This window comes from Panicum virgatum, chromosome 3N (assembly GCF_016808335.1).
Source record: "Panicum virgatum strain AP13 chromosome 3N, P.virgatum_v5, whole genome shotgun sequence".
In the NCBI taxonomy this organism is placed as follows: Eukaryota; Viridiplantae; Streptophyta; class Magnoliopsida; order Poales; family Poaceae; genus Panicum; species Panicum virgatum.
This window is the reverse complement of record NC_053147.1, coordinates 21854792-21880273: the sequence shown is the minus strand read 5'-3', so window position 1 is coordinate 21880273 and position 25482 is coordinate 21854792. Positions and strand designations below refer to the sequence as shown.

The following is a 25482-nucleotide window of genomic DNA, read 5'->3' as shown; positions in this document are numbered from 1 at the left end:
GGAGTGGATATACCTCCCACTCTCTCTTAGGGATAGGTTTTATTTTATGTTGCGCAACACTACGACTTCTAGGGACAAGGTTCGGCCTTGGAGCCCTGTAGTCGGGGAGAGTGGCACTATCCACAAGCCGAAAAGAAAGGTCAACGGTTGTTTGGAAACGACCCGACGGTGTTCCAGACGTGTGTGCTAGGTTTATCCTTGCAAGGTTGAATTTCGATTCAGAATCGTCCGCCTCTCACGATGAAATGAGACTGCTTGATCTCTTTGCCACATAGAGTAATAAGAGCAACAATATTTTTATCAATCTTGATGTTTGCTTAGTTTTCTACCATGGTTGAATAGTAGCTGCTTACATAGAATGGTTAATCAACTAGAATTTTTAAAGCTAAAACTTGAAAGTAAGGACATACTCTTTATTGCTTTTCAGCAAAGAAAAACCAGAGCCTCACAAAAACCTTACATAGTCTAGCTAAAGTGGGCTACTTATACCCGTTGGCGGTTAAGTCTTGCTGAGTATTAGAATACTCAGCCTTGCTGTTGAACTCTCTTTCAGGTATGAGTTTTGAGGATCAGATCGCTAGCTTGACCTACCCTTGCTCGTTGCCTCCTGGCTGGTCCGTAGAATGGGATACGTCTTCGACCGGCAATGACCTCGACGAGTGATACCATGCTTGGGCTAGCCTGGTGTCCTTTTGCGACGTGTTGTAGCCGTCGTGTTTTATCTTCCGCTGTTTTAAACTCTGAACTTAAGTTATGGTTTGTATAACTGTTTTAATACGTTTGGTCTTGTATTAATGTTTTAGAACCAGTTTGTAATAACGTTTATGCCTGTGATGTAAAAGATTGTGGTTGTAATATCTCTGGACTCGCCTTCGTGCGGGGTATGCTTGTTCGATCCGAGAACCGGTGGTTGTATCGGGACGTTACCCGACAGACCAAGAATTGTTCCGTTTGAAGTGTGTTTGTGCTGATGTAGCCTGTATTGTGATGGCCTGCGCACTTGAGCCGGGATAATTTAGGCGGTTCTGCCACAGCTGGTATCAGAGCTGCAAGCATACACCAGAGGTGTTGGAACCTTAAAAATCGTTTTCCGTATAAAACGGAACAACAAAGGATTTCGAAAAACTACGTTGGATTCGTTAAGAGTTGTGCATAGAACGTAAAGTCCTAGGGAATTTACGGGAATTACTAGGTGGCTATTTGTGTATAGTTTATGTTATTTGACTTCCAACACTTTACATTTTTGTCAAACCATACTCACAAGTAACTCTTAATTCCTGTAACGACGCACCTACGTTGAGATAAGATGGTAAGGATCCTCAGTCAGCTGAGGGAGTCTGACCTTCCCGTCGGTGATGCGAGCCGAACGCTGCCCTCAAGCAGTGGCTTACTTGAGGTGCTTCCAATATATCGATGATTAGTTGACTATATTGGAAGTAAAGTGTGCTCAGTCAGCGCTCCGGAGCAGAGCTCGCGCCACCGCGGCCACACCACTCCGCCACGCTGGAGCCCCCGGCCGAGCAGCGCTCCGTCTCCACCTCGACGCCCGGATCTTCCCCGAGCCGCTGCCCTCTGGTCCGACCGCTGTAGCGCCCGTTCCCGTGCTCCGACGCGCACGCCGCCGCCCTCCATCAACGCCGGCGCCCCTACACGCCGGCACTACTCGATTCGAGCCTCGGTGAGCCAAACCCCGATCCCCTCTCTCTGTTGCGCTAGACTCTAGAGCCCGTAGGCCACCCCGAGACGGGAACGCCCGACTCCGATGAGCCCGTTGCCGCAGCGCCGCCTCCACCGCCGAGCCCCACGCTCCGGCCATCCCGGACCCACGCACGAGGGCCCAGTGGATCACACGTGTTTTGCTCGTCCTTTTGCACCAGACCGTGACCCAAACGAGCCCCTATAACGGTCGAACGGCCTGCTCCGGCGAGCTCGCCGCCGTGGAGCAGAGCTCCGGCGAGCTCCGCCGCCGCCCCGCGCACCCGCTCGAGCCTGGCCGTGCGATCTGTTTTCTGCGGACGAGATCAGATCGCGTCCAGATCAGATCTGAGCCACCGGATTGTGATCCAACGGCTGAGATCCACCCGTACCCTTTCGGCCTGTCACTTTTGCTAAAGATCCCTCGCCTTTCTTTGAAATCAACCCGCAGTCCGTCCAGTTCAAAAGTAATTCCAGTTAGGCCCAAAATTTTGCACAAACCCCCCCAAGCTTTCCAGAAATCGAACCCGTCGTCCAGACCTGTAGTTTTTGCGAGTTAGACCCTAGATCTAACCGTTAATTACATTTTAGTCCTCGGTTTTGCCCAGAAACCCCCTGGAACTCCAGTTTTGTTACAAATAAGTCCCTGGAACTTGTTTTTGGCCTAGATTTTGCGTTTTAGCTCCGTTTTAGGCGTTCTTTATGTCCACAGAATCGTTGTAACGCGTAGAATAGTTTTAGACTAGTTTAGTGTGCTATTTTTATGTATTGATGCACTGTTCCTTAGCTTTTGTTAGTGTTTTCTTGTATGCTTATTGTGTGCCTTGTTTTTGGCCGTGTGTTCGTGAGTAGACGTTGAGCTACCGGAGGAGCCCCAGTACCAGTACCAGGAGCCATCTTTTGAGTAGTTCGAGCAGCAGGAACAGTTTGAGGAAGGAAAATATAACATGAACAACCTATCACTTTTAAATACACTTTCATACTTCATTTTAATACTGTATGCCTATAAGGATTTCCTAGCCACATTTATCCTTTATATAATTACCTTGGGTTGCATTTTGGTTAGTTGTGCTAGGTGCCGCGCTATAACATACTTGGTCCTTTTTAATTAATTTGAGTAATGGTATATGCAACTTAATTCTGAGAGTGGCCCTCTGTGTGGCTTGATATGTGCTGTGATATATTGTTCATTCTGTTGTATATACGTGTGACTTGATCCTGGCACATATATGATTGCTCGGTTACAGCCACTCCCTAATACAATTTCCATCATCAATAGCAAAGGTTCTTTTTTTAGTAAAATGCACCAGAGGTCCATCAATTTGTAGAAAAGTGTCACTTAGCTCCATCAACTTCAAAATTCCATTTCTGGGTCCATAAACTTGTAATTTGTGTCACTTAGGTCCACGAACTCTGAAAGTTCATTTCTAAGTCTATAAACTTGTAATTTGTGTCACCTAGATCCATACGCCTCTACCTAACCTTCATGCACTGATATTGCACCAACATGAATCTACACGATTCCCACACATTGCTGGACTTTCGTCAGAATGGTGAAATTTAAGCCCCAATTTCTAATCAAGTGCATAGGGAGGGGAGAGGGAGGGATGAAAGACTTATTTTGGAGGTTATTGACATGTATTGGGATTCAAAGGGGGCTTCCGGACTGCCATTGGTTAGTTCTGGAGCTTATATCCAGATATAACTCCGTAATATGGATGGAGAGTAGGGGGTGATTGCTTTGGAAAGATGGAGGTTATAGAGGGACTCAACAATATGCATACCATGGTAGAGGATATTATATCCTCCATGACGTGGGTGGTCGGATATGGTGGTGCAAGTTGTTTTGATGAAAAATCTTGTGACGATGTTAGACTTGGGTCAACCCAAAATGGTTCTCGATGAGGGGTTGAAAGATGTTCATGGACAGCTATATCAAGACAACCTTTATGGATCTATAGCCACACGATTACTCATAGATGAAGTTCATGAATCTAAAAATGCACTTTCGGAGTTTATGGACCTAAGTGATACAAATTACAAGTTTATGGATCTAAAAATGCATTTTCATAGTTTATGGACCTAGGTGACATGAATTACACGTTGATGGATCTAAAAATATACTTTTGGAGTTTGTGGACCTAAATAGCACACCCTTACAAGTTGGTGGACCTCTGGTGTATTTTACTTTTTTTTACCATCTAGTCGTATCACCTGACAATCTGACATGTCATGTCGTCTTCGAGATGTTGAGAACCACATCTTTTCTGCCAAGTCAGACGTTTTCAGCTACGGCGTCCTTGTCCTGGAGATCATCACTGGCAAGCGTGTTCTTGAAGATCTCGTAGAATCTGTAAGTTGTAGCATTTGAAGTTACAGTTTGAGCTAACGTAATAGCAGCTTACTGCAAATCTGCAACATGGAGATCGAGTTTTAATTCTGGTCATGCATTGGCGCCGCCTGGCCGGGCAAGGGCAGGTCTGGAAGCACTGGAAGCGTGGGAGCGTGGCCCAGCTACTCGGCGGCTACCCGGCCGACGAGCCGGGCAAGCAGGACATGCTAAGGCGCATCCACATCGGGCTGCTCTGCATCCAGGATGATCCGCAACTCCGGCCAAGCATGGCGTCCGTTCTCCAAATGCTCAGACACCGCATCGTGGCCATGTCGCCGCCAATCAAGCCTGCCTTCGTGATCCCTAGACCTGGAGAGAGGGCGAGGGCGACCGCTCCAGAGCCGTTGATCAATGAAGCTTCTGCCTCCGACTTGGAGCCGCGTTGATTGTTGGATCACGATGTGGATTGATGTGTGCAGCTTTTTCTCGTTGAATCCACACCATAAAAATCAGTTGCTGGCGTCTTGACTGGGCAAAAATGGCCCCGTTTGATTTCTCTAGAATTGCCTAGAAGTGGTACTTTTCATCACTTTGACCGCTAATTAGGAGTACTAGTCTGTCAACTCGTGCTCCCGCACGGGCTAATTAGAATTAATATAAAACTAAGATCAATAATTATAATTATCCTTCTCATGCCCTTTTCATCTATTAAATATTCTGATACATACTTATCAGTGTCCTGACCCGGCGGTCCGGCACCAACTAGTAAAATGCTGCGTGATCCCTCACCCTGGATGGTTGATGAAAGAGGTAACACAGGAACGCAAGGGTTTATCCTGGTTTCGGCCGCGGGGCCGTACGTCCAGCAAGGGTGTGCGAGTGCACTGTACTATCTTGCACCGGGGGTGCTTGTAGTAGGGGTACAAGCGAGGCGAGAGAGGGAGAAAAGCTCCCAAGTCTCTGCTACAGGAGGTGATTGAGGCAAGTGCCAATATCGGGGTTCAAGAGAGCGGGTGTGCGTGTTCTGTGAGTTACGTGTGTGTGAATGATGAGATCGTGTAGAAGATGGTGCCCGCCTCCCCTTTTATAGACACAAGGAGGGGTTGAGTACAGTACGGGGAGATCTAAAGCCGTTGTCTTCTCCCCGAATCAGGGGTGCGCAGTGGGTGACTACTGTAGAAAGTACACTGTGGGGCACTGAAGAGCATGGCGCCGGGCGTGGCAGTTGTCCTGGGCGACATCCTGATCTCGCGGAGATCGCGCTGGCGTCCTGGCAGCTCGAGCGTTTTGCATGGTGGATCCTGTAGAGGGTACTGTCCCGTGCGCTTGATGTGGCGGCGTTCCGAGGGTCCTGCAGGCGGGGGTCTTGATCTGGTCAAGGCCCGGGCCGCGTTCGAGGGTCGCATCCATGCCGGTCGAGGGTTCCGCAGTGGAGAAAGTATGTGGAGTAGGCAGCACAGTGGAGGGAGCAGCGCCGAGCATGTCCGCACAGTGCGTCATAGGTTCCCACAGTGTTGCTACAGCGCCGGGGATGGTGGAGCAGTGACCGGAGTTGGCGGACGGGACTCCGGGCACTGTTGATGTGCAGAGTGGCGACCTGACGCCGTCTAACCGGGTGCTTCAGCGGAGTTATTGGCATTTAATGCCTACGTACGGAGGGCGGGTGAGCGGATGGGCCGTTTGTCCTTTCCATCAATGGGTGGTCTCGAGCAAGACGGAGTTGATCCGCTTTCCCGAGGGTAGGCTCGCTACCCTCGAGCGAGGTGGAGACATGGGGTGCTGTCGAGGGTCTCGGCGGGGAGCCCTCGAGCGAGGCGGAGATTGCTCCGCAGGTTCGAGGAGAGTGCGAATGGGCTGTACTGTAGAGCCAGGTCATGGATTGAGCTTCTTTGAGTCTTTCCTTTCCTTCGGATTGGAAGGAGACTGTTGGCCTTCGTGAGCCCGTTTGCCTAACATGTGTTTTGTGTTTTAAGGGCGATTGGGTCCCCTGATTAGGGTGCCCCTAATTATGGCACCCGATAGTAGCCCCCGAGCCTTTGTAGGGATGAGCATCAGCCCTACAGAGGCTTGATCCCTCGAGGGCGTGACTCGGGTGCTAACCGTGGGGATCTTAGTTTGCCCTGGGTGTGATGGTGCCCCGGCGAGTGTTGTTGGAGGAGATTAGACCAAGATCGAGGTTCGTTGTTGGAGAAGCAGTGGGGAGGTCGCTCCGAGTTGTCTATGAAGATCATAGTCGCCTCGAGCACTATGGTGTTGCCGTTGGGGGCATCGCCATCGCGCTGATGGGAGAGTCCGAGCTAGTCTGCGGAGGATTTCGATCATTGAATGTGTGAAGTTTCCTACGTGGGGGTGCGTCAGTGCACCCGCGGGTGTAGCCCCCGAGGCCTTGGAGGAGTTCTTGCACTCGTCCAAGAGCTATAAACGTCGCCCTGCATGGTTAATTGATTGAAGTGACTGCCCAGCTTCCTTTTCAGCTGGCTTCGGCATTCCTTTCAGCCGGCCTCGGCGTTTTTCGTGTTGGCGCGGTGGTCAGCGATTCTGTTGAGCAATCCAGCAGGCGCGCGTAAGCGCGGGAGGTGCGTTAAACACGTGGGATTTCACAATCGTCGATAGGCAATTCATTCGAGGGTGCGGTCTGTGCCGTGGTGTGCAAGGAGCCCCCGAACCCTAGCCTGCGTGAAGGCGTTTTGGAGACCCTCGTCGCCCTTCCGCAGGGAGGAGGGGCGAAGTGTGCCATGCTACCCATGCCCGGGCCGCGAGCCATGGTCGCTTTGGTGAGCTGTTAGCGGGTGGTTGAAGTGGACGTCCGTGCCCCGTTCAAAAAGGGTCGGCTTGCAGTCCAGGGACACATCGCATAAAGCACTCGTAAAGGTTCGCTAGGTGGGGCTCGGACCCTTTCGATAGGGTCTGAGGACTCGATGCTCTCCCTCGATGGGATCCCCCTGCTAGGCACCTTCGACCGGCCTTGAACACTGCGTGGGATGTCTCGAACTCCGTGTTCGAGGGTAGCTTGTATGGCACGTCCATGCAGTCGATGACTCCAGCGATCTGGGGCGCCTGTCGAACTCTCGACGGGCCGGGCTTCGAACCCTTGATCAGTACGGCCTTGGAATCGAATTCCTTCGACGGTAAGGAATCGCCGGAGGGAATATTCTGTAACGGTTCCCTAAACGGCACAAAGTTGCCGGTCGCGCGTGGGTCTCCCGCCGATCGTGGGTGACGTGGCCCAGTACACGCGGTGCAGTGCGGGCGCGCCTTTTCAGGTGGTTGCCTCGGGTAGGCGGAGAGGCGTGGGTGGTGGCTGGCGGATGGGATGGCGCTACAGTCCCGCCGCACCCCGTCAATTACCGTGCCGTAATTATTGCCGAGCGCGCGCGTGGGAGCCTCCATGGTCATGGGGCATGGTTGTCGGCGGCAGTGAATCCGCCCGTCGTGGTGGATAAAAGTGAGGAAGTGTAACACCCTAATTTAAATTCTAGCATTTAATAATAAATTTAATTAGTTTGTTTAATTTTTCTAGGATTTATTTTGCTTAGTCTGGCATTTAATCTAAATTTTTGTTCTATAAGTAATTAAAATTTATCATAGGTTTAAATTTTGTTGTTGCATTCATGCTGGTGCATGGTTTTGTTTTATTTGTTTGTATAGGAGTTTGAATTCAAATTCATTTGAATTCAAATAATTTTGAGTTAAGAGGAAAGGAACCCAAAACCCAACCCAACAACCCAAACCGCAGCCCACCTCTCCCTTCCCCGCGGCCCACTTCCTTTCTCCCGAGCCCAGCCCGGTCCGCCTCCTCCTCTCTTTCCATTTTTTTTCCTGCACCGGCCCACTTTTCCCCAGCACCCTCTCCAGCGGCTCAGCCCAGCCCTTCCTCGCGCGCGGCCCAGCAAGCGCGCACGCCCCGAGCCCAAGCCAGCGCGCCCACCCCGTCTGCCTGCACCCGGGCCCCGCTCGCCTGCATCACGCAGCAGCCCAGCGACTCACTCAGCCGCACGCCCGCGCGACCCCGCGTTCCCTGACAGCCCGGACCCACAGGTCAGAAGCTCCTTCCCCCTTTCCTTTCCGGCTTCGCGCAACCGTTGCCCGAGATCACCGGCGAGGCCGCCGGGATCTTTATCCCACAGCTCCACGCCGAGATTCTCGGCCTCTCCCTTTAAACCCACCCGACGGACCCCCCTGCACCCTATCCACCCTAGAGCGCCGCCTTCCCCCCTCGCTCCACACCGCTCTGCCGCGTAAGGTCCTCTGCGCCGCCACGGACCGGCCACACCGCGCCCTTCCAGCCCTCAACAACCACCGCAACAGCCTCGCCGCGCGCCCAGGACCGCCACCGAAGCTCCCCGCCCCGACTCCAATCCGACCACGCCGGAATTGCGCCAAGAACCGAACGCCGGTGAGTAGCTCCGCCGTTCGATTTCTCGCCACCGGCGATCCCCGACCTCCCCTGACCCTTGGAACCCCCTCGCAGTTCGACGTCGAAGCCTCGCGAGGGATCCAGGAACCCGGAAACGCCCTGCAGCGCCTCGTCACCGAGTTCCGCCCGTGCGCCGCCGCCGGTCCACGACGTCGACGCTGCTGCACGTCCTTCCTGCTCGAACCCGAGCCCTGGTGAGCATCAGTGCCTACTCCTGCTCCCATTACGCTAGATAAGGTAGCCTGTAACCCAGCCTAGTGACCGGAACATCGTGCGCCGGTGCTCCGCCACCGCGCACGCCATAGCCCCGCCGTGGTGGAACCCCCGCAGTCTCTCCCAGCCCCACGCCGGCCAGGTTTCGGTGTGCCCTTGCTTTGCGCACGTGCATGAATCCCTTTCACCCAGTTTTCCGCACGAGCGCAACCCAAACGCCCTGCGCCGGCGAGCACGGCCATCGCAGAGCCGCTTAGCCGCGTTCCCGCACCACCATGTACCCTGTAGCCCCACACCAGTGGTCCCAGTGGTTTACGCATGCCACTCCCATGCTCCTAGGCCAAACCGCTGCGTGAATCGAGCCCCGGAGCACCATATTAGGCCAAGTCCGGCGAGGAATCGACGAGCGCCGCCGCGGAAACCTCAAGTCCAGCGACTCGCGCCGCCGCCCGCGCGCCCAAACGCCCTAAACCGCCCGATCCGAAACTGACGCGTGAGATTAGATCCTGATCGGGATAGGTCCGGATCGTTGGATCTAGATCCGACGGTCCATATGCGAGGATACCGTTTCGGCCTGGAGCTTTGTTAAAGACCCCCTATCTTTCTTAGATTTAACCCGCGGTCCATCTATATAGAAAACAAATTGCAGTGAGGCCCAGGTTTTAACGCGTAGCCCCCTGAGTTTCTTTAAAATAGTACCCGCAGTCCAGACCCTGCATTTTTGCGAGTTAGACCCTGAAGCTTTAGTTTAATTATGTTTAGGCCCTCGGTTTTAGCAGAAAAGTCCCTGGAACCCTGTTTTTATTACAAATAAGCCCCTGAACCTTGTTTTTAGCCTAGAAAATGCGTTTTAGCTCCGTTTTTAGCGTTCTTTATATCCACGCGATCGTTGTAACGCGTAGAATAGTTTTAGACTAGTTTAGTGTGCTGTTTTTATGTATTGATGTACTGTTTCTTAGTTTTTATTAGTGTTTGCTTGTATGCTTATTATTGTGCATTGTTTTGGCCATGTGTTCGTGAGTAGACGTTGATCCATCTGAGGAGCCCCAGTACCAGTACCAGGAGCAACCGTCTTCGGAGTAGTTTGAGCAGCAGCCAGAGCAGTACGAGGAAGGCAAGTATAACATGAACAACCTATCACCTTTAAATACATTTTCATCCTGCATCTTAATACTGTATGCCTATAAGGACTTTCCTAGCCACTTTTTATCCTTTATATATACACCTTTGGGTTGCATTTTGGTTAGTTGTGCTAGGTTGCTGCGCTTTTACACACTCTGGTCCTTTTTAATTAATTTGACTAATGGTTTACTTGAACTTAATTCTGAGAGTGGCACTCTGTGTGGATGAGTGGCTCACGTCTCGTTAAAAGATGGTTTTTGTAGAAACATGGTTTAGGGGGCCAGCACGGTGCTTAGTGCTTGGTTGGCCACTCTCCATAAGGACCGGTTCATAGAGCGACAACCTGGGACAACAGCGCTACCACAAGGCTAGAATGGGATAGACTTGGCTTACTAATTAGGTCTTTTTGGTTTGGAGTAACTTACCTGCGGGGCAAGAGTAGTAAGCTTCAATGGTCCCTGCTCCTCCGGCTTGGTCTGTGCTTGGATTGCGCTCCTGTGCTTGTACCCCCGGAGGTGGGCCCCATCGTCGCTGACCTAACTCTCGCGGTTACGCCTTACCAACGAGATTCTTTGTAACGGCCTCGTAGTGAGTCTCTAGTCATCTCACCTAAGGAAGTGTGATGAACCTCTAGCGTAGCTCACGACTTGTGGGTAAAGATGTGCAACCTCTGCAGAGTGTAAAACTGGTATACTAGCCGTGCTCACGGTTATGAGCGGCCCAGATCCTCCTTTTGATTAGTGGGGTTAGCCCCTTCCGACGAGGGGGTGCCTCTCGGGGTTATCTTGGTGGCTTGGTTTTGGTTTGGTTTCTCAGTAGTAACATGTTTAATCTTGATTAATTACTATGTAACTGGGTTTATGGTAATTCATCAACTCGTAGTAAATAGCTTTAATAAAATTTTGCCAAGACTTAAAAGCTAATGCAGTCAGTCAGCCAGCCTAGAGCCTCATAGTTTGTGTTATACTTGTTGAGAACAAGTTGTGTACTCACTCTTGCCTCTTCTCTACTTTTTCCTCTTGGCTACGCTACTGCTGCTCAGTTCCTGCCGACACGAGGGAGTTCGTTCAGCGCTACCAGGACTATGAGGACTTCTAGGTGTTCGTCTCCCAGTCGACGTCCCTGTGGCGCCCTGCTTCAGCTTCGGAGAGCTTTATTCGTATTTGTACTTCGCTTCCGCTGTATCAGACATTCTTGTCATTATTGTAATAAATAACATTCGTATTTGTTTTATTATATCTTTTTACGTGATATGTGCTATGATATACTGTTCATTCTGTTGTATATATGTGTGACTTGATCCTGGCACGTATATGATTGCTCGGTTTATGTTCTTTTATAAACCGGGTGTTACAGGAAGGGGGAATCAATTGGTCTCACCTGGCCATTTTGCTCTCGCCTCCCCTGCATCCAGAGCCCAGAGCCGAGAGTGTGAGGAGGAAGAAGAAGAGGAGAGAGTGCACCTTAGCCATCATTTGAGCTTGTTTCCCGTGCTCCCGGCCTATTCAAAGCGATGGCGCAGATCGAGGAGCCGCTGCCGTGGGGGAGATCCTCCACCACCGAGGCGGTCTTGGAGGGGCTGGTCGCCGAGAGGCTCTTTCCGCTGAACATCAATCCATCGCGGCCGGTGTGGATCGCTCCGCGGCCGGAGGAGATCAAGCTGAATCCCCCAAGCGGCTACATCGTGAGCCTCGTGCGGCTTCATGAGCAGGAGTTTGGCGTCCCCATCGGGCGCTTTGTAACTACTACGGGGGTGCAGCTGCACAACTTCGGCCCCAACTCCATCTTGCAGGCGGCGGTCTTCGTCGCCCTCTGCGAGGGTTACCTGGGGATAGAAGCGCACTGGGATCTGTGGATCCATCTGTTCTGCGGCGAGCTCTACATCGACAACGTCCAGGGCCAGCCAAAGAGATATGCCCACGCCGGTGGTCTCATGCTCCACTTGCGCACGCAGCGGGCGAACTTGTACATCTCCTGCAAGATGACCATGAACAACACCGGGTGGTCCCGAGGACGGTTCTACCTGCGTAATGACGACCAGCGGCTCCCGGCGTTCACCAACAAGGTGCTCCAGAAGAGGCCAGAAAAGTGGAATTGGGGGGTGTCCCCGCAAAGCAGCAGGACATGCTCGAGGTGTTCACCAACGCGCTGCAGTACCTGGCGAAGAAAGGGCTGACGGCGGCTACCGTCATCGCGAATTTCCGTCGGCAGAGGGTGATCCCTCTCGTGGAGAGGAGGCTGCCGATCTTCGAGCTCACCCCCGAAGCCGTAACCGAGGGTTCGAGGATGTTGAACGACCTGCTCTCCCATGATGCCACGGCCCGGAGGGCGAGGAGCGCGGTGGTGAACTTCCCCTCCAACCCCAAGGATCTCTGGAAGATCAAGATGCGCCCCCAAGAAGGGGTACATCACTCTGGTGAGTTTGGTTTCCGATTGTTGTCAATTTTGTGCTGTTTCTTCCCTTGCCTCCTGCTCCTGATTCAGTCGCGTGTGCAGGGACTGAGCCACAAAGGCTACATCTCGAAGCCCCCGACTCCGGAGGCTCGCAAAGCCAACCGCCTTTACGGGGAGGCGGTGAAGAAGAAGAAGGACGCGGCGAAAGAGGCCGCCGCCAGGAAGAGGGAGAGGAAGGAGAAGCACGATAAGGCATGCAAGATAGCGCAAATGGAGGGTGCCCCATGGCCGCCCACGCCCGAGTCCACCGAGGAGGAGGATTCCTCGTCCTATGGGCTCAATTTCTCGGAGTCCGATGACTTCGAGGTGGTGACGGGTGCGAGTCCCCCGCCGGCCCATCGAGGGGCTGGCGACGAGGGCTCGTCAATGGCGCTGGGGAGGCGAGGCTCGCGCTAGGGTCACTGGTGGGGGTGCCCGTGGCAAGGATGGAGCGGAGGTCGCCCACGCCTGCGGCGGGGCAGAGGTCGCCCGTGCCGGCCGTGGGCAGCAAATCGCCAGCGCCAGCGACATTGCAGAGGTTGCCCTCGCCGGCGACGGGTAGGCGGACTCCCGCGCCCGCGGCGTCGACTGGTAGCGGGGGGTCCACGGCAAGCGCAGAAACACCCGCACGGATAGACCCGAGGCTTCAGGCCGATCCGAGGGCGACGACCTCAGGCCAGTCGTCGGGAGGCGTCAGCGTGCCACGAGCCCGGAGGAGTGGCACGGGCAAACGCAGCATGAGCGCCCGGTCAGAGTAAGTGATCTTGACTTTCTTCTTCGCATTCGTTTACCCGACTCTCCAATCCCGCTGGCTTCAGCATTTTTGTCCCCGTCTGCCCTTCTACAGGGCCACCACCAAGGATGCGGCCTGCTTCATGCTGACCAAGGCCCTCAAGACCGGGGCGCACGCAATGCCGCATTCGGCGCCGCAGCCCCCGACCGGAGGGGACCCGGCCCTAGAGGCGGAGGCCGCAAAGCTAAGAGAGGCGGTGGCTCGGGGGGTCCTGTCGGCCCAAGAGCCCCGAGCACGGGAGGGCAAAAATGACGCCGGCCAGAGCGGCGCTGCGACGGCCGCACGGGCCGACGCCGATCCGCGCCGCCCGGACGGATGTCGAAGCTGACGAGGGCGGAGCGGGCAGCGTCGCCCAGCCGGAAGTAGGAGGAGGAGCTGGTGGGGAAGCGCAGGAGTTCCCCGCCAGCCAAAGGGAGGGGGAGACCCTCACCCTCGAGCCCTCGAGGGCTGGGGTCGAGGGGGTCGCGGATGTGGAGTCGGCGCCAAGGGCACCGGTGGTGGAAGAGACCCGCATCCCGGACCCGCGAGGGCTGGGAACGAGGGTGCTGCTGCAGCGGCGACGGCGCAAACGGCACCGAATAGCATGGAGCTAGTGGTGGAGCTACCGCTAAGCAGCGATGAGTACGGGGATTCGAGGGACATCGATCCTGCTGCTACGAGCAGTACCGCCGTTCGGATTGCCGAGTTTATTTCGGCCTCTGAGGACATCCTCGGCGCAGGGACGTCCGAGGGGCCCGGTCATGGGGCCAACTATGCGATCATTCAGTCCGGGGTCCCCTCGGAATTTCTTCGCAATGAGCAGGAGGAGGAGCAGGCTTGGAAGGCACAGTACGACGTCGGCACTCAGATCCAAAATGCCCTCGACCGCGCCTTCCAGGTCCATCCGAAGACGGATTTCCGTATCAACAAGGTAAATACTTTCCCCTGGGAATTGCTCATTTTTTATCTTGTTCTTGTGCTTTCCATTCATGCTCCCCCGCTTGCAGCGGCTGAGGGAAATCTCGCGCAACAAAAGCGCTGAGCTGGCCCGGTTGTACTCCCAGGTACGCTGGCTTGGGCAGTACAATGCCAGTTTGGTCGTTCGGACGATCGAGTCCAACACCTTTGGTGACCGACCTGGGGGTGCGCCAGCGTGCGTTGGAGGAGGAGCTGGCACAGACTGCCAACGAGCGCGACGCCCAGAGGGCTGCGGTGGAGCGGAAGGCCCAAGAGGTCGAGGCGCAGGCTGCCGAGCCGCAGCGGAAGGAGGCCGAGCTCCAGGGCAAGGAGGCCGAGCTCCAACGCGAGAAGGCGACCGTTGCCGCACTCTCTGCGACCCTCACTGAGAGGGATGCCACCCTTGCTAAGTAAGAGGTGGCCGCTCGGAGCGTGGAGGCTGCCCTCAAGGAGAAGGACTCCTTGTCCACACTCCAGGAGCAGGCGAACGCCGTGCAAACTCGGCTGGAGGAGGCGCAAGGAGACATCAGAGGTGAGGCGAGTGTATGAGGTTTTTGCTTAAGTCGATTCTCAATTTGCCTGAGGCTTATCTTTATTTCCTCGTTCAGAGCTGAAGAAAGTGGTGGCGGACGAGACCACGGCGAAGGAGGCTGTCCATGGCGCGCTCACGGCGGTACAAACTGAGTACGTAGACCTGGAGCAGACCGTTGTGGCCGTATGCCAGGAGCTCGAGGGGGAGGGGCTTTATCTGGTAACTCGGCGGCCAGCCGCGTGTGATCGCTAGGCGGTCAGGTGGCCGAGCACATCAAAAGCACCTTCCGCCTCGGCGTTCAATGGGCCCTCGTTGTGGCCTCGATGCACTACGATATGGACCTCGAGAGGGTGTCGTCGGGGTACGTTGTCACGTCCGGCATTGGTGTGGACGCCGCGTCGGCTGCCATGGATGACGCTGATGCCACCATCGAGGTGTTTGCCACTGTCTTGGCCAGAAAGCACGAAGATGACATCCCCCCCCCATAGCCGAATTCGACGGCGTTGAAGATCCACAGGGGCGGGAAGGCAAACTGTAGGAGGTCTGGGCCTCGAAGCCCATGTAAATAAGTTAGTATTTTATCGTAGCTGTTTCTGAGCAAAAAAAAACTGGTTATTGTATATCGACAGTGTGGCCGATCGAGGCCTTGTGCGTTCGAGCCCTCGTTTTTTCTACTTTACTTCTGTGTTCTCGTATGCGTCTTAGATAAGTTTTGACAATGAAGTTTGCGTTCACATACGGCCTAGGCATAGGGAGGTGAGTGGGGATGCCGTATCCCAGAGGCGTAGGCGGTCCCACGGCTCGGCCGATCCCGTTCCGTAGTCGTTTATGCCTTGCGTCTACCTTTCTAAGTATGCGAGAAACTTAGATACGGAAAATTTTTGAAAAAACATTGGCAATTATGTGAATTGTCTGTGAGACTCTTTACTTGTATGGTTATTCTAAAGCTGTTCCTAGTCGGAGTTCATGTGAGGACACACATGGATATTAGACTAGCACATATATTAGTTGATGACTATGTTTCACAAGTCATGGACATGTAGATGTCAAACTAATAATGTGGGCTCATGTGGGACATGAGTCTGAACTGACCCAACACGAGATGATGACTTCTCATTACACAATATGTACGCTGTGTCTTAAGACCTGAGATCGTCGTTTGTACTCAAGATGTGAACTGACTTACTTAGGAGCCATCAAACGCTGCACCGTAATAGGGTAGTCATAAAGGTGGCTTTCGGGTCTGTCAAGAAGCATGTTGTGAGACATAGTCGGTCAAGATGGGATTTGCCCCTCTCTACAAGAGAGAGATATCTCTGGGCCCCTCGAGTGATTCGGATCAGGAAATGCATGGCCATGCTGGGGTTAAGAGTTAACCAAGTATTCCGAATCACAGGATCGAGAAAGAGTGGTCGGCTTTAAACTAGACCAAATATCGTGAGGCAAAGGGAACATCATGTATATGATATTGTGGCGGCTCGTCTGATATGATCTTTGTGTGCGTATAGGAGTTGACATGTCTTGCTAGAGGCCACTGTCTACTATTGGGCCGAGTAAGAGTACTCGGGCCATGTCTATTCACATATGAGCCCATAGGGTCACACACTTAAGGGAAAGAAGCCTGATAAGTATGAGATCCGAATTAGACTGGGCTTAGGTGCACTAATTGGCCTTTTCGGCCCAAAAGAGGGCGCCCAAGGTGGGGCCCAAGGCAGCCCACCTAAGGGGCTATATAAACAGAGGGAGGGGGCGCCTAAAAACCCTAGACCTTCTACTATTCATGGGTACTGTTCACGTGAACACTAACGCCGCTGTGAACAGTACCCGCGGAGCGCTACGGTGCCACCCCTCCTTCGCGCCCAAGCTCTAGGTCGCCTTCGTGGACCTAGCAGTCCGGATCGTGATGCTTCTTCCCGTACGTGTGGATACCTTGGAGGTGCCACATCTGCTGCACAAGGACGAGCTGCACGTGAGGAGGTTCTCGCAACTGCACTTCCGGCTTCCATCTGTTCGACTACATCGACGCGCGACAGAAGTTCCGCATCCGCGCGTCTAGTGGTAATCCCGTGATCTATAACTGCAGTAATCCTGGTTTATGTGGTAGAAAATTTTTGTTTTTGCTACCCCATATTCCTACAAGAACAGCACAGCCTGCTCGGATTTGATCTTGCCGATGGGTCGAACCTCGATCCACTTGGAGAACTTATCGATCGCTACCAACAAGTGGGTGAAGCCCCCGGGCGCCTTCTGCAGCGGGCCGATCAGGTCCAGTCCCCACACGGCGAACGACCACGTGATGGGGATGGTCTACAGAGCATGTGCCGGGAGGTGCGTCTTCTGGGTGTAGAACTGGCAACCCTCGCAGGTCCGCAAGACGTCGGTGGCGTCGGCAACCGCGGTGGGCTAGTAAAAGCCCTGCCGAAATGCATTTCCCACGAGGGTGCGCGGCGCGGTGTGGTGATCGCAGATGCCGACGTGGATGTCTCGGATCAGTTCCTTGCCCTCAGGGATGGGGATGCATTGTTGCAGAATGCCCGAGGGACTGCGCTTGTATAGTTCGTCGTCGATCAAGATGAAGGACTTGGCTTGAATGGCAATGCGCCGTGCCTGAGCGCAGTCCGAGGGTAAGACCCCTCGGATCATCCAGTCGAGGTACTGGGTATGCCAATCTCGCGGAGGCGGGGCCTCGTCGATCTCCATTGCTTCAGCCTCGTCCACTGAGGAGGTCTCGATGTTAGTGTCCATGGCCTCGGACTCCTCCGTCGAGGGGTCTTTGGCTGATGGCTCCGTGGTCGCAGCCCCCGAGGGTTTGGGTGCTGCTCCGATGGCTTCCGCAGGATTCTTGAAGTCGACGGATGGCTTGGTGAGGTCACGGGCGAAAACGTTCGGGGGAACGGTGGTCCGCCCAGACGCGATCTTGGCCAGTTCGTCCGCTTCTTCGTTGTACTTGCGCGCGATGTGGTTAAGCTCGAGCCCGTCGAACTTGTCTTCGAGGCGATGCACTGCATTGCAGTACGCCTCCATCTTCTTGTCATGGCAGCTAGCCTCTTTCATCACTTGGTCGATGACGAGTTGGGAGTCTCCCCGGACGTTTGATGCCGAGTTCGATGGCAATGCGGAGGCTGCTGAGGAGGGCCTCGTATTCCGCCATGTTGGTAGACGCCGGGAAGTGCAAGCGCACCATGTATCGCATGTGCTTTCCGTGGGGTGAGACGAATAGCAGGCCCGCGCCCACACCAGTCTTCATCACTGATCCGTCGAAGTACATGAGCCATCATTCGGCTTGAATCTGAGGCGGTGGCAGCTGAGTGTCTGTCCATTCGGCAATGAAGTCTGCCAAGATCTGGGATTTGACTGTCTTGCGAGGGGTGTAGGTGAGAGTCTCTCCCATCAGCTCCACTAACCACTCGGCAATCCTACCCATGACCTCCCGGTTGTGAACTATCTCCCCGAGGAGGAAAGACGAGACCACGGTGACGGGATGAGCCTCGAAGTAGTGGCGCAGCTTGTGCCGTGCCAAGATTACCGCGTAGAGCAGCTTCTAGATCTGTGGATACCGTGTCTTGGTTTCGGACAGCACTTCACTGACGAAGTACACCGGCCTTTGGACGGGCAAAGCGTGCCCCTCCTCTTGTCGTTCCACAACAATGGCTGCGCTGACGACCTGAGTCGTTGCTGCCATGTATAGGTAGAGGGGCTCGCCGTCCATTGGTGGTGTTAGGATCAGAGCGCTTGTAAGCGACGCCTTGAGTTTGTCGAGGGCTTCCTGGGCCTCGGGGGCCCCAAAAAGTGTTTGGATATCCTTAGGAGCCGATACAGAGGCAAGCCTTTCTCACCGAGGCGTGAGATGAATCGGCTGAGGGCCGCTAGGCAGCCCATGACCTTCTGCACCCCCTTTAGGTCTCGGATCGGTCCCATCTGAGTGATGGCCAAGACTTTCTCAGGGTTGGGTTCAATGCCCCACTGGGAGATAATGAAGCCCAAGAGCATGCCCCGAGGGACCCCGAACACGCACTTCTCGGGGTTGAGTTTCACCCCCTTAGCCCTAAGGCAATCGAACGCGATCCTGAGATTGGCTACCAGGTCGTCCGCCTTCCTGGATTTCACAATCATGTCGTCGACATATGCATCTACGGTGCGCCCGATATGGTCTCTAAACACGTGGAGCATACATCGCTGGTATGTGGCTCCGGCGTTTCTAAGGCCAAAGGGCATCGTGATGTAGCAGTACATGCTGAAAGGGGTGATAAAAGAAGTCGCGAGCTGGTCAGACTCTTTCATTTTGATTTGATGATAACCGGAGTATGCATCAAGAAAGGATAAAAGTTTGCATCCCGCAGTTGAATCAACGATTTGATTAATTCGTGGCAAAGAAAAGGGAACTTTAGGACATGCCTAATTTAAACTAGTATAGTCTACACACATCCTCCATTTCTCACTCTTTTTCTTAACTAGTACAGGATTAGCTAGCCACTCGGGATGGAATACCTCCTTGATGAATCCGGCCTCCAAAAGCTTGTGCACCTCCTCGCCGATCGCCCGTCGCTTGAGCTCATCGAAGCGCCGCAGGCGTTGTTTGACCAGCTTGGAGTTCGGCAGGATGTCAAGGGAGTGCTCGGCGACCTCCCTCGGGATGCCAGGCATGTCCGAGGGCCTCCATGCAAAGATGTCAGCGTTGGCATGGAGAAAGTCGACGAGCACCACTTCCTATTTGCTGTCGAGGGTAGCGCTGATCTTCAGCGCCTTGCCGTCGGGGGTCTTTGGGTCAAGGGGGACGTCCTTAGTACCCTCGGCAGACTCAAAGTTGCCCGTGTACCGCTGCTTGGAGTCCATGGCCTCCTCGGCCATTCCTTGCAGCTGCGCGGTGAGGGCTTCATCGAGCGCCAGAGCCTCGGCGTGCTCGACGCACTCGACGTCGCTCTCGTAGGCATGCTCGAACGAGGAGCCGATGGTGATGACACCTTTCGGGTCCGGCATCTTCATCTTGAGGTAGGTGTAGTTGGGGATCGCCATGAACTTGGCGTAGCAGGGATTCCCAAGGATGGCGTGGTAGGCTCCCTGGAACCCCACCACCTCGAAGGTGAGCACTTCCTTGCGGAAGTTGGCCGCCGTGCCGAAGCAGACGGGCAGATCGATCTGGCCGAGGGGTTGGACTCGCTTCCCTGGTGCAACGCCGTGGAACGGCGATTTGCTGGGGCGGAGCTTGTCCAGTCCGATCCCCATGAACTCCAAGGTGTGGGCGTACATGATGTTGAGGCTGCTGCCTCCGTCCATGAGCATCTTGGAGAAGCGGGTGTTGCCGATGATGGGATCCGCAAAGAGTGGATACTATTTCGGGTTCGAGATGTAGTTGGGGTGGTCCTCGCGGCCGAAGGAGATGGTGTCCTCCGACCAATCGAGGTACGATGGCGTGGCCTTGGTGACGGAGAAGACTTTTCGGTGCTCACGCTTGCGTTGCCGAGAGGTCATGTTCGCCGTCGGTCCTCCGAAGATGAAGAAGGTGTTTTCCACCGAGGGGAATTCACCGTCTCCACCCTTGTCGCCCGCATCCTTCTTCTTGTCCTCGTCGTGATGCACGACGTGGTTGTAGTACTTGCGGAGCATTTCACACTGCTCGAGGGTATGGTTGACCGAGCCCTTGTGGTAAGAGCACGACTTCTTGAGCATGTCATCGAACAGGCCGCCACCGCCTCGAGGGAGGCCTCGAGGACCCTTGCGGTCTGGGGAAGCGATGAAGGCCTCGTCGGAGTCCTCCGCTTGCCCCTGTCCGCGCCCGTTTGGTGGGACTGGCTTCTTTCCTTTCTTCCCCCACTTTTGTTTCTTGGTGGAGGCCTTGGTCTTGCTGTTGCTGCCCTCTGCGGGCACATCCTCCTTGCGCTTGTTCGCCTTGTTGTCGAAGATGGCTCCAACTGCCTCCTCGCCAGCGGCGCAGTTGGTGGCGGCATCGAACAACTCATTGATGTTGGTGGGACGGCTTCGCGCAAGCTCGTGTACCAGGTTTCTGCATGTCGTGCCTTCGAGGAAGGCATTGATGACTTCGACGTCGGCGACGCTAGGGAGCTCGGTGCACTACTTGGAGAAGCATCGCACGTAGTCACGCAGGGATTCGTTGGGCTTCTGTTGGCACCCTCGGAGATCCCAGGAGTTCCCGGGGAGCACGTAGGTGCCCTGGAAGTTGCCCACGAAGATATTGACAAGGTCGGCCCAGTTGTGGATCTGGTCCACGGGCAGATGCTCGAGCCACGTTTCTGTGGAGTCGGTGAGGTGAAGAGGAAGGTTGCGGATGATCACGGCGTCGTCCATTGCACCGCCTAGCTGGCATGCCAAGCGGTAGTCGTTGAGCCAGACCACGGGGTCGGTCTCTCCTGAGTACTTGACGAGGGTGGTGGGTTGACGAAAGCGTGGGGGAAGGGAGTGGTGCGAATCTCCCGACTGAACACGCGGGTGCCCGGAGGCTCCAGTGACAGTCCCCTGTCGTGCTCGGGATCGAAGCGGCCACCCCGTCGAGGGGTGTACTTTCTCCCGTTGATGATGTTGCGGGCATCGCCATCGTCGGCGCATCCGCGCGTGTCGTGGAGGCGCTCCTTCGCAGGATCCACTCCCGAACGACACGCCCCGCCGCCTGAGCCTGCGCACCGTGCGCGGTGCAGTCCTGCTCAAGCGTGGTATGTAGCAGTCATGTCTGCCGACGCTCCACTTCGAGCCTTTTTTCGAGCTCAATGAGTTGCGCCAGCTGCGCTTGCCGTGTCGCCGAGCTTGACGAAGAGGCGGGGTTCGGAGGGGGCGCCACCACTTGGTTCACTAGTGGGGCTCCTTGTTGTTCCTGTCATCGCTCGGCGCTTCGTCAACCACCCCATCCGCCAGCTCGACCATGAAGCACTCCCGGGCAGGATTGTAATCCCCCTCGCTAGAGTCTTCGGAGTAGGTGAGGCATTAGTCCACCGCGAGCTGAAACGACCGGAAGGCGTTGAGGTCACGGACCCCGGAGTAGTCCCGCTCTATGGTTGTGAAGTTGTCCATGAAGAAGTTGATGTCATCGGCAATCGATCCCGCTATGTCGGGGTAGGAGTCGTCGGGTGATGACGCGATGAGGTTGCGGATCGAGAGGAGGTGGTGACCCGGCAAGTCCTCGTACGCGCTCATGCTGGTGCTGACCGACGAAGCGTAAGTCGCAGCTGCGTTGCGCATCCCAAAGGGAAAGGGCGACGGCGCAGTCGCGCCCTCCTTGGGAGGCTCCGGGGCTGCATTCGGTGGTGGTGCCTGCGCAGATGGCGCCGAAGCACGTGGTGATGAAGTGGCGACGCCGCTAGCTGCGATGGCGGGCTGCGATACGTCAGCCTCAACCCACGTGGGGGGAGCTGAGTCGTGCTGCCTTGCGCCGCTCCATGCGCGCTTGCCGCGCACGTTGGCTCGAGCGCCTGTTGCGCCGGGTCGGCAGAGTCGGAGTGTCGGGGTTGGCCTTGGGCGGGAGAAGCTCCATATTGAAACCATTGCCGGTCGCGACGAAGTCGAGGCTCCCGAACCGAAGCACAGTGCCCGCCGGGAGTGGGCGTGGCTCGTTCGCCATCCAGGAAAAAAGAGAGAACGAAGACAAGATGTCATGCAGCGCGTCCCCTACCTGGCGCGCCAACTATCGGTGTGTAGGATCTAGAACACTGACTAAAGGGAGGGTGAATAGGCGGTTTAAAAACTAAAACCAACAACACTAGAGAAATTTAATTAGTAACAAAAGAAAGCCCTATGTTATGCTACTACAATCTCTAGTTGGGTTTGCAACCTAGGGTGACAAGATACAAATCAAGCTCTAGTAAAGTAAATTGCTCAAAGTAAATGTAAGAAATAAAGTGAGCAAGAGAAGTAACCGAGCTTGACATAAGAATTTATCCCGTGGTGTCGATGACTTGCCGGTCACCCCTAATCCACGTTGAGGTGGATTCCAAGAATCATCCACTCCTCTATCAAGAACCTCTTGATCTTGAGCTGGCTTGAATCAAGGAACCGCTCCACACCTCGATTCCACTAGAGTTGCTCTTCACCACTCCGGTGAGGTGAGCACAAGACCTCTCACAATCGAAATCGGGGCTCCTCAACAATCTCCTTGGAGGTGCTCCACGAAATCCACTTCTCCAAGCCATCTAGGGTGCGACAACTCCCAAGAGTAACAAGTCGATGACACTTGATTCAATGCACTAGGATGCTCTCACACTCTCAAGAATGCAATCTCTAAGCAAGTGTGTGTGTGTGTGTGTGTGTGTGAGGGATGCCTTAGCTCTATAGTATCAAGTATGCAGTCCAAATGGCCAAAAGAGCCTTCCAATGGCCGGGCATTGGGTATATATAGACATCCCCTCAAAAACTAGCCATTACACTATTTTTTGCGAAGTCGTGGACCGTCCGCGGTTCAAAAACCGGACCGTCCGCCGTTATAGACCAGTGAGTCAGAGTGCAATGATTGTGTGTCAGAACTAGCCGTTGGAGCCCTGGCGGACCGTCCGCACCTCAGGGGCGGACCGTCCGCGGTTCAATGTTCTGAACCACCAGAGACAAACATCGTCTCTGGTGCAAAATGAAATTAGCCGGCGGACCGTCCGCGCCCTAGGGGCGGACCGTCCGCCGTTCAACCATTAAGCCCAAACCAGAGAAACAACCTCTCTGGAACAAAACTTGAAATGAGCGGCGGACTATCCGCGCCCCAGGGGCGGACCATCCGCCGTTGAACTTGCTTTTCCACCAGAGACGCCACAAGTCTCTGGTACAAATTTGATTAGTGTGGCAGACTGTCTGCCCCCCTAGGCCGGACTGTCCGCCAGCCAATTCAAAATCCCACCAGAGCCAAACATGCTCTCTGGTGCAGGTGTGGACCGTCCACACTACAGGAACGGACTGTCCGCACTTGTGCAGTCAGCTCTCAAACTTGATCTTTTTCAAATCTTTTAAAAACATTGTTAGCCCTCATGCATGCATCTAGATATTTTGAGCAAAATGGCACTAAAGACCCGTCAAGCACGAGTACATGACCCCTCTTGATAGTACGGCTATCTATCCAACCTATCCGGTCATTTTTCATCCACTAAACGCATTGTGACCGGTAAAATTGCAAAAGCCCTATTTGATACCTTGGCCTTGAGCCCGACCTTTGCACATCATCTCCAAAGCTCCACACGTTCACAACCAAATCCCTTTCATCCGTGGATCAACCTATGCTCATTATCTCGAATGAAACTGTTAATCCATAAACCATTGTCATTAATTATCAAAACTCGAATTAGGGGCCTAGATGCTTTCACGGTGTCCTGACCCGGCGGTCCGGCACCAACTAGTAAAATGTTGCGTGATCCCTCACCCTGGATGGTTGATGCAAGAGGTAACACAGGAACGCACGGGTTTATCCTGGTTCCGGCCGCGGGGCCGTACGTCCAGCAAGGGTGTGCGAGTGCACTGTACTATCTTGCACCGGGGGTGCCTGTAGTAGGGGGTACAAGCGAGGCGAGAGAGGGAAAAAAGCTCCCAAGTCTCTGCTAGAGGAGGTGATTGAGGCAAGTGCCAATATCGGGGCTCAAGAGAGCGGGTGTGTGTGTTCTGCGAGTTACGTGTGTGTGAATGATGAGATCTTGTAGAAGATGGTGCCCGCCTCCCCCTTTTATAGACACAAGGAGGGGCGGAGTCCATGTACGGTGAGCTCTAAAGTCGTCGTCTTCACCCCGAATCAAGGGTGCACAGTGGGTGACTACTGTAGAAAGTACATTGTGGGGCACTGAAGAGCATGGCGCCGGGCGTGGCAGTTGTCCTGGGCGACGTCCTGATCTCGTGGAGATCGCGCCGGCGTCCTGGCAGCTCCAGCGGGCGGCATGGTGGCTCCTGTAGAGGGTACCGTCCCCTGCGCTTGACGTGGTAGGGTTCTGAGGGTCCTGCAGGCGGGGGTCTTGATCTGGTCAAGGCCCGGGCCGCGTTCAAGGGTCTCGCTAATGCTGGTCGAGGGTTCCGCAGCGGAGAAAGTATGAGGAGTAGGCAGCACAGTGGAGGGAGCAGCGCCGAGCACGTCCACACAGTGTGTCGTAGGTTCCCACAGTGTTGGTACAGCGCCGGGGATGGTGGAGCAGTGACCGGAGTTGGCGAACGGGACTCCGGGTGCTGTTGCTGTGCGGAGTGGCGACCTGACGCCGTCTGACCCGGGTGCTGCAGCGGAGTTGTTGGCATTTAATGCCTACGTACGGCGGGCGGGTGAGCGGATGGGATGTTTGTCCTTTTCGTCGAGGGGTGGCCTCGAGCGAGACGGAGTTGATCCGCTTTCCCGAGGGTAGGCTCGCTACCCTCGAGTGAGGCGGAGACGTGGGGTGCTGTCGAGGGTCTCAGCGGGGAGCCCTCGAGCTAGGCGGAGATTGCTCCGCGGGTTCGTGAAGGGTGCGAATGGGCTGTACTGTAGAGCCTGGCCGTGGATTGGGCTTCTTTGAGTCGTTTCCTTTCCTTTGGATTGGAAGGAGACTATTGCCTTCGTGGGCCCGTTTGTCTAACATGTGTTTTGCGTTTTAAGGGCGATTGGGTCCCCTGATTAGGGTGCCCCTAATTATGGTACCCGACAGTACTCTAAAATATATATATTCATTATTTAGTTAAAATAGATTTCATTTTGTGCACCTCCATATGTATACAATATATGTTTAGTTGAACTATTTATTTGTGAATTGGTGTTCTTATCTCTTCCATCATACATGAATATATTGTTGGTAGTATTTTTATTTAAATAATAATATAAATAATATATTAATAATGATAGAATAGTAATTTAGAATTTTATATTGGTGCACTTTAATATATTATTGTAATTATATAATTTAGATTCAGATTTATGAGTAATTTAACTTGTAATAATAATGATATAATTGGATAATTTATATGCAAATTTAGGGAGGGTATTTGTATTATTTTTATAATGGCATAGGTGGGTAATTTACACAAAGATTAGGGGGTTACTTTAGATTTTTTTTATAATGGCAGAGGTGGGTAATTTA

The 25482-nt window shown here is 54.2% G+C and overlaps 1 protein-coding gene across 1 annotated transcript; it reads right to left on the bottom strand.

Moving 5' to 3' along the window:
* Positions 1-16876: 16876 nt before the first annotated feature.
* On the bottom strand, positions 16877-17624 carry LOC120667657. Its single transcript, XM_039947690.1, has 2 exons — positions 17564-17624; positions 16877-17460 (listed from the first exon to the last, which is right to left on the bottom strand). Exons 1-2 carry the CDS (start codon positions 17622-17624, stop codon positions 16877-16879), a joined length of 645 nt encoding a protein of 214 aa, XP_039803624.1.
* Between the last annotated feature and the right edge of the window lie 7858 nt (positions 17625-25482).

What these genes read in the sequence shown, in the direction of transcription:
- LOC120667657 (XM_039947690.1), bottom strand. Translation starts at nt 17,624, where the DNA reads ATGGCGGAATACGAGGCCCTCCTCAGCAGCCTCCGCATTGCCATCGAA. An exon ending in CATCGAACTCGGCATCAAAC is followed by an intron (nt 17,461 to 17,563) that starts GTCCGGGGAGAC and finishes ATCGCCTCGAAG; the next exon opens with ACAAGTTCGACGGGCTCGAG.